General features: G+C 51.8%; 2 protein-coding genes across 2 annotated transcripts; one reads left to right on the forward strand and one right to left on the reverse strand.

Moving 5' to 3' along the window:
• The first annotated feature begins 5,121 nt into the window (after window positions 1-5,121).
• Tprn (taperin) lies at window positions 5,122-12,410 on the forward strand. The gene is made up of 4 exons (NM_175286.4): window positions 5,122-7,077; window positions 11,356-11,569; window positions 11,657-11,763; window positions 11,880-12,410. The coding sequence occupies exons 1-4, from the start codon at window positions 5,212-5,214 to the stop codon at window positions 11,940-11,942; spliced, it is 2,250 nt and encodes a 749-aa protein (NP_780495.2). The 5' UTR covers window positions 5,122-5,211; the 3' UTR covers window positions 11,943-12,410.
• Window positions 12,411-13,562: 1,152 nt separating this feature from the next.
• Window positions 13,563-14,942, reverse strand: Ssna1 (SS nuclear autoantigen 1). Its single transcript, NM_023464.2, has 3 exons — window positions 14,822-14,942; window positions 14,453-14,652; window positions 13,563-14,105 (listed from the first exon to the last, which is right to left on the reverse strand). The coding sequence occupies exons 1-3, from the start codon at window positions 14,871-14,873 to the stop codon at window positions 13,998-14,000; spliced, it is 360 nt and encodes a 119-aa protein (NP_075953.1). The 5' UTR covers window positions 14,874-14,942; the 3' UTR covers window positions 13,563-13,997.
• Between the last annotated feature and the right edge of the window lie 36 nt (window positions 14,943-14,978).

The raw sequence follows: 14,978 nt of genomic DNA on the forward strand, positions 1-14,978 counted from the left end.
ATGGCTCAGTGGGTAAGAGCACCTGACTGCTCTTCCAAAGGTCCCGAGTTCAAATCCCAGCAACCACATGGTGGCTCACAACCATCCATAACAAGATCTGACTCCCTCTTCTGGAGTGTCTGAAGACAGCTACAGTGTACTTACATATAATAAATAAATTTTTAAAAATTAGGGTGTTATGCAGCAAAGACTTGCCTCAAACTCACTCTGTAATCAGTGATGACCTTTTTACTTCCTGTTTTATATGATTTTGGAAATCAAATCCAGGGCAACATACATATTAGACAACAATTACTATTGCTGCTGCTGAAACAGGAACTCACTGTAACCTTGACCGGACTAGAAACTCACTCTGTAGAACAGGCCTCTAATTCATAGAGGCTGGCCTTTGCCTCCCAAGAGTTAGGATTAAAGGCATACACCACCACATCTGGCTTAGGCAAGTGTCCTACTAACTGAACTACATTATTATAGTTTTTACATTTAAAAATTATTTGTGTGTATGTATGTGTGAATGCAGGTGTATGTGTACCATACCACTTATGCAAATTATTTGTCAGCCTTGTGATATCAGAGAGCAAACTCAGGTAGCCTGGCCTGCTTGCAAGTGCCTACTCGCAGGGCCATCTCATAAGTTCTAAATTTTACATTTTTAAAGGATTTAAAACAGGATGTCACACTGTTTCCTGGAGTGGCTATAAAAGAGAAAGCTGGAAATTAACAATATATATATAAGCATCTCAATGTTTGCATCAGGTGAATGCTAAGATGCCCTTTGCCATGTGGACAGGGGATCATAGGGCTGGGGTCATTATTGCACCATGGCTAGAACACTTTGGGTGTTAGAATATTTTTGGAAAATCCCTGTTTGTTTTTTGTATAGCCCTGGCTGTCCTTGAACTCACTTTGTAGACCAGGCTGGCCTCGAACTCAGAAATCCGCCTGCCTCTGCCTCCCGAGTGCTGGGATTAAAGGCGTGCGCCACCACGCCTGACAAATCCCTGTTTCTTGTTGTAGGAGATTGCACTACTACCCACCCCAGCTAAATCCCTGTTTCTTGTTGTAGGAGATTGCACTACTGTTTCTTGTTGTAGGAGATTGCACTACTACCCACCCCAGCTAAAGACAATGGGCTGTATTTTGTAGAGCATGTGACAACTGGCTTCATAGCTGGAAGCCAGCCTGACCTGTGAGACCCAGCCTGAAAGAGAGAAAGCAGGAGGGAGAGAGGGGGACAGGGAGACAGGAGAAAGTCTAAAGGAACATCAGTTGGCAGATCAAATGTGACCTGCAGAATACAGGGTTCCTCACTGTGCTTAGCCATTTGACTGGGATCATTCTTCGGTTTTGTTTTTTGAGACAGGGTTTCTCTGTGTAAAAATAGCCCTGCCTGTCCTGGAACTCCTTTGTAGACCAGGCTGGCCTTGAACTCACAGAGATCTGCCTGTCTCTGCCTCTGCCTCCTGAGTGCTCGGATTAAAGGTATGTGCCCCCGGCAGCTGACTAGGTCTTTCTTTAACAAAACAAAACAAGACAAAACAAAACAAAACAAAACAAAAAATTCTGTGTGGATATGCAGCACACATGCAATGTCCATGGAGGCCAGAAGAGGGCATTAGAACCCCAGGAACAAATTACAGCCATCCAGGTGCTAGGATCCAAATTCAGGTCCTCTCTCTCTCTACAGGGCAGCAGGTGGGTGTTTTTTGTTTTGTTTTGTTTTGTTTTGTTTTGTTTTGTTTTGTTTTTTGGGGGGGGAGGTTGTTTGTTGGTTTGGTTTGGTTTCTGGAGACAGGGTTTCTCTGTGTAGACCTGGCTGTCTTGGTCTGTAGACCAGGCTGGCCTTGAACTCGGAAATCCGCCTGCCTCTGCCTCCGAAGTGCTGGGATTAAAGGCGTGTGCCACCACCGCCCAGCTGCAGCAGGTGTTCTTAACACCTTACCAGTCCCTGGGCCATTTATTTTGGATGAAGAAGAGACTGTCCTGAGGATGTAAGAAGGTTTGTAGTGTGCCTGGTCCTTCCATACTGGATGTTTGTAGAAACCTTCATTTGCAATAACCAGAAGTTCATCCTGACATTGCCATGTTTCCCTGTGACAGAACTGTCCTTGCTTAGAATCACTAAGTTAATAACTTAGTGTGGTCCTTTGCAGAACAGGTATGCTGGTCTGTGCTCGAGTAGAGCAGCTCACACCTCCTCAGTCATGTCACATGCTGACTGACGCTGAGGGAATGAGTCAAGGGCTGACTTGTCTCATTTGCCCCCAGCTAGAAAAAATTGTCTCCAATCCAGGATTGGGCGGATTTTTTTTTTCTCAAAGCAAGATACAAGCTGAACTTTGGAGTGTTTTCCTTGTAACATTTCTTAGATTTTGTTTTGTGTGTTCCTGTTTTATTTTGGTAATTTGGAATTCTGAGTATAAAAGCCATGAGTGGGCTGGTGAGATGGCTCAGTGGGTAAGAGCACCCGACTGCTCTTCCAAAGGTCTGGAGTTCAAATCCCAGCAACCAAATGGTGGCTCACAACCACCCGTAATGAGTTCTGATGCCCTCTTCTGGTGTGTCTGAAGACAGCTACAGTGAACTTACATGTAATAAATAAATAATAAATCTTTAAAAAAAAAAAAAGCCATGAGTCCTGGTGGTTCATCAGAAAAATTGGATATAATATTACCGGAGGATCCAGCAATACCTCTCCTGGGCATATACACAGAAGATGTTCCGACTGGTAATAAGGACACATGCTCCACTATTTTCATAGCAGCCCTATTTATAATAGCCAGAAGCTGGAAAGAACCCAGATGTCCCTCAACAGAGAAATGGATTAAAAAAAAATGTGTACAATGGAGTACTACTCAGCTATTAAAAACAATGAATTTATGAAATTCTTGGGCAAATGGATGGATCTGGAGGATATCATCCTTAGTGAGGTAACCCAATCACAAAAGAAGTCACTAGATATGCACTCACCAATAAGTGGATATTAGCCCAGAAACTTAGAATACCCAAGATACAATTTGCAAAACACAAGAAGATCAAGAAGAAGAAAGACCAAAGTGTGGATACTCCATTCCTCCTTAGAATAGGAAACAAAATACCCAAGGAAGGAATTACAGAGACAAAGTTTGGAGCTAAGACAAAAGGATGGACCATCCAGAGACTACCCCACCCGGGGATCCATCCCATAATTAGCCACCAAACCCAGACACTATTGCATATGCCAGCAAGATTTTGCTGAAGGGACCCTGATATAGCTGTCTCGTGTGAGGCTATGCCAGTGCCTGGCAAATACAAAAGTGGATGCTCACAGTCACCTATAGAATGGAACACAGGGCCCCCAATGGAGGAGCTAGGTAAAATACCCAAGGAGCTGAAGGGGTCTGCAACCCTATAGGTGGAACAACAATATAAACTAACCAGTACCCCCAGAGCTCATGTCTCTAGCTGCATATGTAGCAGAAGACTGCCATCATTGGGAAGAGAGGCCCCTTGGTCTTGCAAACTTTATATGCTCCAGTATAGGGGAACACCAGGGCCAAGAAGTGGGTGTGTAGGGGAACAGCTCAGGGAAAGAGTATAGGGAACTTTTGGGATAGCATTTGAAATGTATATAAAGAAAATATCTAATAAAAAATAAAACAAATATAAAAAAAAAAAAAAGCCATGCGTCCTAGAAGTTCCCTTTGAAAAGGTGATTTGAGGGCTGAGGCTATAGCTCAGTAGTAGAGTGCTTTCAGAAGGCTCTGGGTCTAATCTCTGGTACTACCAAGGGTAAATAAATGACTTGGGAAAGACTTCTGGAAAGCTGAAATTCAGTTTATAATTGCCAGTTTATATGGAGTGTGCCAGTGAGTAAGTTAAAGATCTAGCTAAGATGATGCCAGCTGTAGGCTGCCATGCAACCCAGAAGCCTAAAGGTACCTATCCCTAGGCTGAACTTGTATTTGCAGAGACCCACATTCCATGAAGCAGAGTCCCCTGGAAGGCAAGTGGCACCAGGGGCAGCAATGCCAGGCCTCAGCTGGCTGTGGTCTATAAGGCAGACAAAGGAAAAACACATCACCAGTCTGTAGCCCCCACCTTCCTAATGCCTCCAAGCAGTTGCCCTACTGTGTATGCTGGGGAGGGGTATATATTGCATACTATGCAGCGATACCCAAAGAAACTTTTCAAGACTTATCTGTCATGAGATTATGGCCCTTCAGAGTCACTAACCCCCTGTCCATTCTTGGAAGTTGGTGTTTCAACAGGAGTTAGTGGGACCTTTACCCTTGTTTTTGTACTTTTCTGCATGACAGACTGCCTAAATGTGTGAGGCTCAGTTGTTGTTGTTGTTGTTGTTGTTTTTCCGAGACAGGGTTTCTCTGTATAGCCCTGGCTGTCCTGGAACTCACTTTGTAGACCAGGCTGGCCTCGAACTCAGAAATCCGCCTGCCTCTGCCTCCAGAGTGCTGGGATTAAAGGCGTGCGCCACCACGCCCGGCTGAGGCTCAGTTTTTATGTGTAACCTGTGTGTGCGCAGAAACAAGGCTGCTTCCTTGATGCCTCCTACACACAATGGATACTTGGCAGGACCATGGGTGGCAAGCTGTGCACCAGATATTTACACACATAGTAGATCTGGGATCTACAAAACCAAGATCCTCGAAAATAGATTCTTTTTCCCCGGGTGGATCTCAGAAGCAGCATTTCTAGGTCCGAAAGGGGACCTTGGCGGCCTGTCCACAGAGGTTCAAGGACTCCAGATTGGAGCAGAGCCTGGGCCTAAAGGTGGAAGGCCCGTGCAGCTTGTGTACTGAAGTCAGAACTGTGTCAAGGTCACCTAGGTCGCAAGGGTCCGCAAGGCGATACCTGCTTTAATTACCACCCCTGCTTAAATTGGGGTCTAGGATCCCAGGTCCAGAGCGCAGAGGCGGAAGTGAGGAGCAGCCATTGAGCAGCGCTTCACTGGGTCCGCCAATAGGGTCTGGCTGCTGCCTGTCGTAGTCCAATGAGAACGCTGAAGGGGAGGGTTTTAGTGGGTGTTCTCCAGTTAACTGGGCCGTAGGCTTCTGCTATAGATAGGCAGTTCTGCCCTTAGGTCAGAGCGCGCTTGCCCAATTGGAGGCTACCAAGGGGGGCGTGGCACGGCGCGGTACTGAGGCAGGTAGCTGAGAGTCTGTACCGCGCGCGGTCGCCGTGCAGTCCTATCGGCGGCCGCGCGTCCGCAGCATGGCCGGCCTGGGGCGGCTCGACCCGGGGCCGCGAACCGTGATGCCCGCCTGGAAACGGGAGATCCTTGAGCGGAGGCGAGCTAAACTGGCCGCCCTGAGCGGAGGCCAGGGATCTGGAGCGGCGCCGGATGGGCCTAACGAGCGGCTGGTGCTGGCCGAGAGTCTGGGTCCACTAAGCCAGAACCCGTTCATGCGACTTGAGTCGGAGCGGCGGCGCGGGACGCGGCCCGCTCAGCAGCTGCTGGAGCTGTACTGTCGCGTGCCCGGCGTGCGGACCATTCGAGCGGACAACATCCTCATCATCGAGTCAGCGCCAGGCTTCCCACCCGCTGTGCCGCCCGCTGCGGGCATCCGCGCTGCCGAGGTAGTAGTGTACGAGGCGCCACAGCCCGGCCGTGTCAGCCGCCTGCTGGAAAAGTTCGACTCGCCTGCTGCGCCCTGCCGCCGCGGGAGCCCAGAGCGCTTCCGCCCTGCGCTCCCGCAGCTTCCCGTGGCGTCTGCATCTGCTGCCACGCGCACTCCTACCAATCGGTCGTTGGCTCCTGCCTCACCGGTGCGCCTCAGCCAGCCCGCACCCCCTATTTCGCCTGTCCCCGTTGCCCAGCGCGCGGGTCAGCGCTCTGCCTGTTGCGAGCCCGCGCACCCCGACGGCACTGCCGGCCCCGGGGCCCGGCGCAGCGACTTTTTACAGAAGACCGGCAGCAACTCTTTCACTGTTCACCCCCGGGGCCTGCCCCGCAGTGCGGTCAATCGCTCGCTTTCTAATGGACCCATGACTCAGGAATCCCCTACCGGCCCTGCCAATGGGTTGTCAGGCTCTCCGCCTGTACCGGGAAAGTGGAAGCCAAAGGTGGAGTCAAAGGAACCCTCTCTCCACCCGCCCCCAAGCCCTGGGACTCCAAGTGCCACTTCAGTTGGGCCCCCTGCCTTCCCAGCGCCCAGCCCAGCCAGTGCCACTCCCAGTCAGCGCCAGTGGGTCTCCTCTGCCACCAGCGCCAATGATTCCTTTGAAATAAGGCCATCCTCCAAGCCAGACATGGAAACTATCCCAATCGGGGACCTTCAGGCCAGGGCCCTGGCCAACCTCCGAGTGAACTCCCGCAACTCCTTCGTGTTGATCCCCAAGCGCAAAGCCCCTGGGAACTATCCTTTGGCGGGGAGGCAATTTGAGGAGCCAAAGGGGGAGGTGGGCTGGGCCTCTCAGAGCCAGGGGCTCGGATCCCAGCTGGTGTCTACAGTGGATGGTGCACCTGCCCTAGAGAAGAGTCCCTTGGCTGCTGAGATGCAGTGGGCAGTTAGGAAGGGGGCCTGCCCCAGGCCAGCAATTTCTGACACAGACAAGTGTGTTAGGTGGCAGAGACCAGCCTCGCCACCTCCATTTCTACCAGCCACAGCTGAAGCTGAGCCGGCTGAAGGCTTGGGGGTTCCTGGCTTGGCCAAGAATGGCCAGGAGCCTGTGAGGCCAGGACTTCCAGTCACCTTCATTGATGAAGTAGACTCAGAGGAGGAGGCCTTTCAAGAAGCCAAACTGCCCTCCTCAGCAGTTGGTGTGCCTTCCCAGTACCACCTGCACCCTGCCAGGCCTGGACACACCTCAGAACTCCTGAACCGAGGTAGCAACACTTTCACAGTAGTGCCCAAGAGAAAGCCAGGGACCCTTCAGGAGCCACACTTAAGTCAGACCAATGGTCAGTCCCAGCAAGGGGCAGAGGAACAGGATGCTGAGAGCCTCTCAGGACCCCATACTACCCTGGAGAACACCCTAAAGAAACGATACCCCACTGTGCACGAGATTGAGGTGATTGGTGGTTACCTGGCCCTGCAGAAGTCCTGCCTCATCAAAGCTGGCTCCTCGAGAAAAAAGGTAAGTGGTAAGGAGAGGGCTGCTGGCATGGAGGTCTTCTCCGTAAATCACAGGAGAATGGGGTTGTGTGCTCAGGCCAGGTCCAGGGCCTCTGTGAACTGTGACAGCCCCAGGCTGGGGTTGGTCAGCCTACTGTTTACTTCAGAGATTTGGGGGAAGTAGTGCAGAGTTCCAGAATCCCTTTGGAATGGGTAATTCCAACTAATTGCAGGTCTACCTTCAGAAAATAGCCTGGCCTGTGATTTGGAGGTAGCTGGCATAGTCCTATGGAGTTTAGCTTGGACAGATATCCAGAGCCTGGATGTAAATGGGAGGAAGAAAGCCAGTCATTCTTTTGCAGGTCCTCCTGACTTTGAGGTCAGTCTGGGCACACATCCCATAAGCTAGTTGGAGGGAGTTCTCAGCTCCCTGGAAGGTCCGGGAGTCAGAGCTTGGCAGGCCTTTGCCTTCTGCAAGGATGGATTGAACGCCCAGGCTTCATGCCAGACGTGGTCAAGAGGGCCTTGGGCAGAGAAACTCAAGAATAATCCCCTAGAGGCTCAAATGACCAAGGTGAGCCATATTTCCTAGCCAGCTCTGGCCAGTGGCTTGGAACCCTCTGGGCACAAGGAAATCATTCCTCAGATTCTTCCTGATTGTTCCAGGGTCTGTGTTTGTCCCCAGGGGCAAATTCCAAGACCTATCCCACATGACTCTTAGTCAGTTGGTACAGGGAAGTGCACCTTTCCCTTCTGCTGAGATGGCACCTGCAGTGTCTACACTACAACAGCTAGAATGTAGGTTTATCCAGGTTAATGCTGTGCCCTCCGCCTCAGTTTCCTTGGGTGAACTTTTGTCCTGAGCCATGCCACCTTACCTCCTCACTCTTTTTCCCTTACATTTTGCTTCCTGTCACAGTGGTCTGGCCATCAGCTCCAGCCAATGTCATGGTGACTTTGGTGGGGATTCTGGTGAGGAGGGAGACTCAGAGCTAGAACACTTTTTTTTTTTTTTTTTTTTTTTTGCCACATGAGACCATGTCTCTCTCAATCTCACCTGTGCTCTTTACCCTGAGTCCTTGGACAGAGTGACCCAGGCCCTTCCCCCATCTTTCTCTGCTTCTTGATCCTGATGTCTCTATGATGTGGCCATCCCCATGCTTGTCCAAGAAGTGGACGTGATGAAGGTATCTCTGTATAGCTGAGGAAGCTGAGGCTTGGGAGGTTCATGAGGCCGTGGAACTCATAGGATCGGAGCTGAGACCAGGTTCCTATTTTTAGAGCCTTGCTCCTATCCTGGGATACTTGGCTTCTTGAAACTGAAAAGCTGCCTGGCTCTCCTGTCATGACTAGAGACAAGTGTGAGAATCACCTTTGGCTGGGTTAGAGTCAGAGGGCAGGGCTGCTAGGTACGGCCGTTCATGTAGATCTCAAACACTAAAGCAGGGCAAGGCCTAAAGGCTAGCAGGGGGCTGGAATGGGACCCTGGCCAGCAGCCTGGCTGTCTGGACCAGACGGAGGGAGTTGGGGGTCCAGATGGATGATGCTTATTATGGCCAAGTGGCCTGGGCAGGGTTTTCTGTAGCAGTACAGCCTGCTGATTGTGCTGGCCTGCCTATGCATGCACCAGCTGCCCTGCCCAGCAAGACACAGAATGCCAGTGGGAGGGGGCAGGGCACAAAGCTGCCCAACCTTCAGAGCAGTGTGCAGGGTGAGGCCCTCATGTTCTTTGTCCTTCCCTGACATTTCTCTTACCTGTAGCCCCAGGAGACCCCAGGGTGCTCCTCCTGAAACCCAAGTCCTTGCCCTAGCACAGACTCCTGCTTCTTCCTGTGGGAGCAGGTGGTCCCAGAGGGCCTTGGGGCAACTGCACACTTTGGTTTCCCTCCCCACCCTGACTAGTGGCTCCCACCCGTCCTGCTGCTGCTTCCTCTTTCCTACCTCCTGTTCCTGTGTCACACCCTAGCATGATAGTGTCCTCAGGGCTCGGCACTCCACCCTCACTTGTGTGACCTAGTTATGGCCCTCAGCCTGGCTCCCATTTGAAGGCGGGTCTGTCCTTTTGGCCCTTTCCAGCACACCATCATCTTCCTCCAGTCTGCACCTGCCTTTCCTAGTTGAAGCTGGCCTGAATGTCCTCTCACCTGCTTTCCTTTTCATTCAGTCTCTCTCACCCAACTCTTCTCATGGGTGACCCCTAGATGGTCTTTCTGGAGCTCAGAACCCCAGAGAGAGACTGAACCCTTATTCATGAAACCTCACTGGTACAGGGTGTACCCTGGGTGGGTGGGTGGATGGGTGGGGGTGTAGCAGCTGTGGCTATCACAGTTGGTAGCTCCGATCTATTGTCCTGTTACCCTTGGGAACTTTGGCTGGGGGCCAAATGGAGGATGGGAGCCAGGCTGTGTGCAAGGGATTGGGGGCAGGGTTTGGCTAAACATGACCTCCAGCTGGGCCAGTTGAGCAGTTTCCTCGATTTGAGTCCCAGGGTGGACACCTTTTGGTAACCCAAGCTGGGTGTGTATGGGTAGGGCAGGTTGAGGGAGAACAAAAGGGCCCTGTAAAAGCTGGAAGGTTCTGCCACCCAGGGCCATGTGAAAGCCCAGAGGTCCCATCACCTGCCTGCCATATTAGGTGTGCTGGGTAAAGTCCCCCAGATACTGGTGACCAGATATGTACAGTGACAATCCCTGTCTGGACCTTCCCCACATGCCCTGGTGGTTCCACCCCTGGCAGGGTTATAAGCCTGAGTTACATGTGACCCACTGACCTGTGCTGTAAGCAGGAAGGAGACCTATGAATACTGGTCTGCCAGAGGAGACAAGGGAGATAGTTACTGGGGGGACTGGGCCCCAGCTGAGACAGGCAGGCTTATGAGCTGCTTCCCCACCCCCAGCCTGGCCAGGCTGTGCCAGGCACTGTACCCACATGTGTCTATCCCCTCAGCCTCCCTGCTGGGAACTATGCAGGCTAATGAGGGTGTGCTAATCTAGCTGGGCCTGGGCCCTGGCAGCTGGTCCTGTATTCTCAGTAGTGAGGGATGGGCCTCAAAGGCTCCATCTAGGGATCACTTTGCTATAGAAGGCTCAGGTATGTTGGGCCCTATACTATCCTGTGCTCCTCCTAGGGAACTTATCTCAGAAGGCTAGGTGACATCATCTCTCAGCTTCCACCTAACGACTCTAATGGGATCTAGTCTTCAAGGACAAGATAAGCCTTGAGGTCAAAGCAGGGTGCAACCAATATGCCTTCCTATGACAGGAGTGAACATCTCTGTTTTGCCTGACCTGGGGTGTTTCCCCATTTGCCTGTTAATGTGTGCAGATGGCCAAAGTAGGGAAGGCCTGGGAGAATAGACGTCTCTGAGCAGGTTGAAAAGCGAGGAGCTCCAATTCCTGGGGTTCCCCCCCCCCGGGGTGGGGCAGATACCTGGGGCAGGGTATCTTTCAGTGGGCAGAGGGCTCAGGGGTATTGATAGTCATGTGGGCAAGTGGCCATTGATTGAGAGGGAAAGCAAGCAGGATGTTGGTTCAGAGACTAGGCTTCCTGCTTTTGTGGGTCCTTGGTCCATTCTGTGGCATGTGCCAGGGTCATTTGCTGCCTCAGGACAGGCTCAACCCTCCTGCCAGGCTAGTCTTCCATCCTGTTGGGCCTCTGGCTCCTTCCAGGAGAAGAGGGGGAACCTGAGCTGGCTGTTGGTGTCCTGTGCCTAGGAGTTTAATATTTCGAGCCCAGCAAGACTGCCCCATCTGCTGCAGGCAAGTGCTCATGTTCATTACCAACCCACTAGGCTGAGCTCAGCTGAGAGGACCAGCGAACCTCAGCAGTCATTGATTGTGGAGGTGGAGCTCCCAGCCCAGGTAGCAGACAGGAAGATCATGACAGAGGGTTGCCCACAGCTTTCTGGCCCTTAAAACCAGGCCACTAGGAGAAAAGGGAGAATTTGATTATGAAATTCCAGAGCCAGTGAGTGAGGCACACAGTAGGGTAGGAGTTGAGAATCACTGATGCTATTACCCTAGACTCTGAATAAAAAGTGGGACTCCCCAGTAGCCCAAAAAATAGGTGGTACTTAGCACCAACAGCCCAACTGATGGGTGTTAGCCTCTTAAGCGGGCCTCTGACAGTGATGGTTGGTGCTAGGATTCTTCCCAGAACATGAAATTAGCTTTAAGAGCAGCTACAGGTATAGGGTGGGATAGGTGGATCCTATAACTCTTGGTAGAAGTCTTCTCTCCCTGTTTAGCACCTCTGCCTAACTGGGTGGTAGGGCCCCTGCTGACATGGCTCTTACTCCTAGATGAAGATCTCCTTCAATGACAAGAGCCTGCATACAACATTTGAGTACCCTTCTGAGAGCTCTCTGGCACAGGAAGAGGCGGAGGAGGAGGAGGAGGAGGAAGGAGAGGAAGATGGTGAAGAGGAGGAAGTGGGGCCTGACTCAGAGAAACCCTTCACAGTTTTCTTGCCCCGGGCCACATTTGTAAGCAGTGTGGGACCTGAGAGCAGCTCAGGTAATCGCAGCCGTTGGACTGGGCAGCCTGGGAGTGGGATGTGGACCACACTTGCAGGTATCCATGCCTGTTGTCTTCCGTTCACAGGTCTGTCCAGCTACACTCCAAAGCATTCCATGGCCTTCAGCAAGTGGCAGGAACAGACACTGGTGCAGACTCCAACTGATGTGGAGCTCCCACCGAAGGAGGTCATGGTAAGCCAGGTGGAGGGTGCTGGGTGAACACCCAGATCACCAAAGGAGGCTGACTGGCTTGGGGAATGGTTGAAGCCTGGATAAGCCTTAGTGGTATATTCTATTCTTTCTCTCAGCTCACACCTGCCAGTCAGAACGACCTCTCGGACTTCCGCAGCGAGCCAGCCCTCTATTTCTGACCCCTGCAACTGTCAGGATGGCCAAGACTTAGCCCCAGGTGTGGTGGTCCTGGAAGCCAGTCAATACCCAGGAGCCCTGACTGTATTCTGTGCCCCTCTACCTGGCTCTCCCTGCCTTCTCTCTCTGTTACCTCCTTTTGCCTTTAGGGCCAGATCTGAATCTCACACCAAGGATGAACAGGTGGGAACTGCCTGTGGGACAGGCTGACATCTGTCCATACTGTCTCATCTGTGATGAGGTGGAGGCCTGAGCAGATCTTGTCCCAGAGTGCTGTCGGAAATTTCAGCTCCTACCTTTTGAGGAGTGGCCACTGCGAGGAGTGAGAGGCTACCCTAGTTATTTGTTCTTTGCCGAAATCCAAGCTCCTGCCCTCAGCGAACTCAGCTACTTTTCATGAAAGATGGCAGGGTGTTTTTTCTTTTTTTTCTCCCCTGATATTGGATTCAATAAACAGCACTGTAACAAGGCTGCTTTTGCCTTCTTTACACAGCTCTCAGTCTGAGAACAAGGTCCTAACTTGGCACCTGTGTGCAAAAAAAGCAAAAGGGCCCCAGCCTGGTACTGTCACACTTTGAGCTTGCTGGTCTGGCTCTGGCTTTTGTTCTCTTCCCACTGCAAGTCTACTACTCTCTCTCCCAGAGCTAGTACTGTGGGAAGTGGACCTAACCTCTGGGCTCTGCAACTCCCATGACTCAGGGGTCTAGATGCCAGAAGGGAGGAAGGTTAGTGTTATAATTGACAGGATTCAGCACAGGGCTAGGAGCCTAGTAAAGTAGCTAGTCGTGTATCACACAGGAATGGGGCTAAATGGAACTTTGGAGATCTTTTCTCATGTTTGATTTGGATACCTCCCGATGTATAAGCCTGTAACAAGGCTATAGCAACAGAGATTCCCAAAAGGCTAGGGGAATGCAGAGCTGCCTGCTTGGAAACTGTTCGCAGAGGCCTTGGCAGCCAGTGTAGGCCATCTGCAGGCACCGAATGTGTCTTCTTTTCCTGTCACTGCTTGACTAGAGCTAAGGAGAATGTTGAAGTAGGTTTCTCTCAGAGAGTAAAAGCCCAGCTTTATAGGTACTTTTTTTGTTGTTTAAGAAAGGGTTTCATACTATGTCCCAGTCTGGTTTACAGTTTACTATGCAGACATGAATGGCCTTGATTTTAAGGCGATCCTTCTTCCTCAACGAAGGATGACAGGTGTAAACTACCACAGCTGTTTTCTGGATCTTTTTGGTCACCAAATACTTCCAAACTTTCCCCAGAAGCTGTGACAAAGGGCTGGGTCATAGGGCACATGGAAATAGTAAGTAAGCAACACATGTGGTTGGAAGATGGGTCCTAACAGCAGCAGCAGCAGATTGGACCAAACAGAACTTACTGTCCCTGTCTCTATCTCTGAGCCAGGTTCTGTATTGAGCACCATCGTAGAGCAAAGCCCCTCACAGAAAAGTGGTTTGTGTTCTGGACTTGGGGAAAACACCAGCACCTTTGCAAAGAGAGTTAAGGGCTAGGGCTGACCTGTGTGAGGTGAGTACTTTCAGCATTTTGTGTTTTGAAGATAAGAAAGGGAAAAACTGCAGGTCTTCTTACCAACAGGATATATGGTAGCTAGCAGACACAGATCTTGCAAAACAACCTTTATTGAAACACCAGAGGCCATGGGGATGGGCCCTAAGGTTTTGGTTCTGGAGTCAAGATTCTTTCTTCAACATGTCTGGCCTGGGGCCCTAGTGGCTGGGGAGACAAAGTGAGGGGCTCCCACAGTACTCAGACCAGGACCAGGACATTCCTGGTAGCCCAAAGGGATTCAGGAGCTTCAGAGAGAGGCCCCTCATGGAGCTGCTCAGGGTCCCCACAGCACATGTGAGTACGGAGCTGGGAACACCTCTTCCATTGGACTGTCCTAGGGCTTTTCTTGTCTAGGCAGGTGGAGGTCAGAAATTGCCCCTCTGGGCACCAGAGATAAAAGACATCTGAGGCCACGAAGAACAAAGATGCTTTAGGACAGACATGTTGAGGACTAAGCAGCCATAGGCCACGGCTGAAACAGGCACTCGTCAGCTGTCCTTGCCTCCACTACTCTTCTGGTCTGAAGCTGTGGCTTTAGTCAGGTTCCCAGCTTCTCTTTTGAGTACACTAAGCAGAGTCTGAGAGCTCTCCAGGATCTGGGGCCAGAGAAATAAAAGGATGTTATTTCTCTGGTAGGAAGGTCCCATTGCCTCAGGCTCTAATAATGGAGGATGGAAATCTCAATTTGGTCATCTGTGCTGTAGCCAACTGGTTATGGAGTAAAACCATCCTCCCTTCTGCACCTGTCCCAGAGCTCTTCCACCCTGCAAAGCCAGGCTGGGTTAATTCAGGCCCACACCGTGTACTCTGTCCAATACACCAATGCTCACTTTTGGAACCCACAGACAGCCCACTGTTCCACCTACAGCCTCTGAACCACAATGGGCCCTACCTAGCCTCAGATGGTAGTAAGGCACTCACAACAGACATCTGAGAGCCCCACCTTGAGGTAGGCGGCCTCGGTTTCTGCGATGGTCCGGTCAAACTCGTTGCGAGAGGCGATCTTGCGCGCCAGGTTCTCGTTGACGCGGGCCAACTTCTCCGTGAGCTGCCTCACCTCATTCTGTAGCCGCTGCTTTTCGTCCTCCTCTTGCTGGATCTGCCGGCACAGCTCCTCTCGCTTCTGACACAACTCCTCGATGCCTAGGGTGGGTGGGAAGACAGAGCTGTGGGTGGGGACTCGTGAGCTTCCGACCCCAACCAGCAATGACAGAGGGGCAGGCCGCAGAGCGGGGCTCGTGAGGCATGTCCACGCAGCCTCCCGAGTGGGTCGGCCGGCCCCGGCCCGCGGCCTTCAGTGCCCGACGCTCACACTTGACCAACTCGTTGTTGTAGTTCTGCAGCGCCGCGCCCTGTTGGGTCATGGTCTGCACCGCGTCCGGAAGCCTCAACCGCCGCCTGCACAGCTAAGTCCGCACCTGCGCACTGCCCACAAAGCGCGCGGGCTGGTGAACGTCACGGCTGCGCCA

Source organism: Mus musculus, chromosome 2, assembly GCF_000001635.26.
Source record: "Mus musculus strain C57BL/6J chromosome 2, GRCm38.p6 C57BL/6J".
Classification (NCBI taxonomy): domain Eukaryota; kingdom Metazoa; phylum Chordata; class Mammalia; order Rodentia; family Muridae; genus Mus; species Mus musculus.

Excerpts from the sequence above, each read along its gene's own strand:
- Tprn (NM_175286.4), top strand. The coding sequence starts at position 5,212 with ATGGCCGGCCTGGGGCGGCTCGACCCGGGGCCGCGAACCGTGATGCCC. Across the intron at positions 7,078-11,355 it reads CTGGCTCCTCGAGAAAAAAG|ATGAAGATCTCCTTCAATGA; the intron begins GTAAGTGGTAAG and ends TCTTACTCCTAG. Across the intron at positions 11,570-11,656 it reads GGGACCTGAGAGCAGCTCAG|GTCTGTCCAGCTACACTCCA; the intron begins GTAATCGCAGCC and ends TTCCGTTCACAG.
- Ssna1 (NM_023464.2), bottom strand. The coding sequence starts at position 14,873 with ATGACCCAACAGGGCGCGGCGCTGCAGAACTACAACAACGAGTTGGTC. Across the intron at positions 14,653-14,821 it reads CAACAACGAGTTGGTCAAGT|GCATCGAGGAGTTGTGTCAG; the intron begins GTGAGCGTCGGG and ends CACCCACCCTAG. Across the intron at positions 14,106-14,452 it reads CCGAGGCCGCCTACCTCAAG|ATCCTGGAGAGCTCTCAGAC; the intron begins GTGGGGCTCTCA and ends CTCTGGCCCCAG.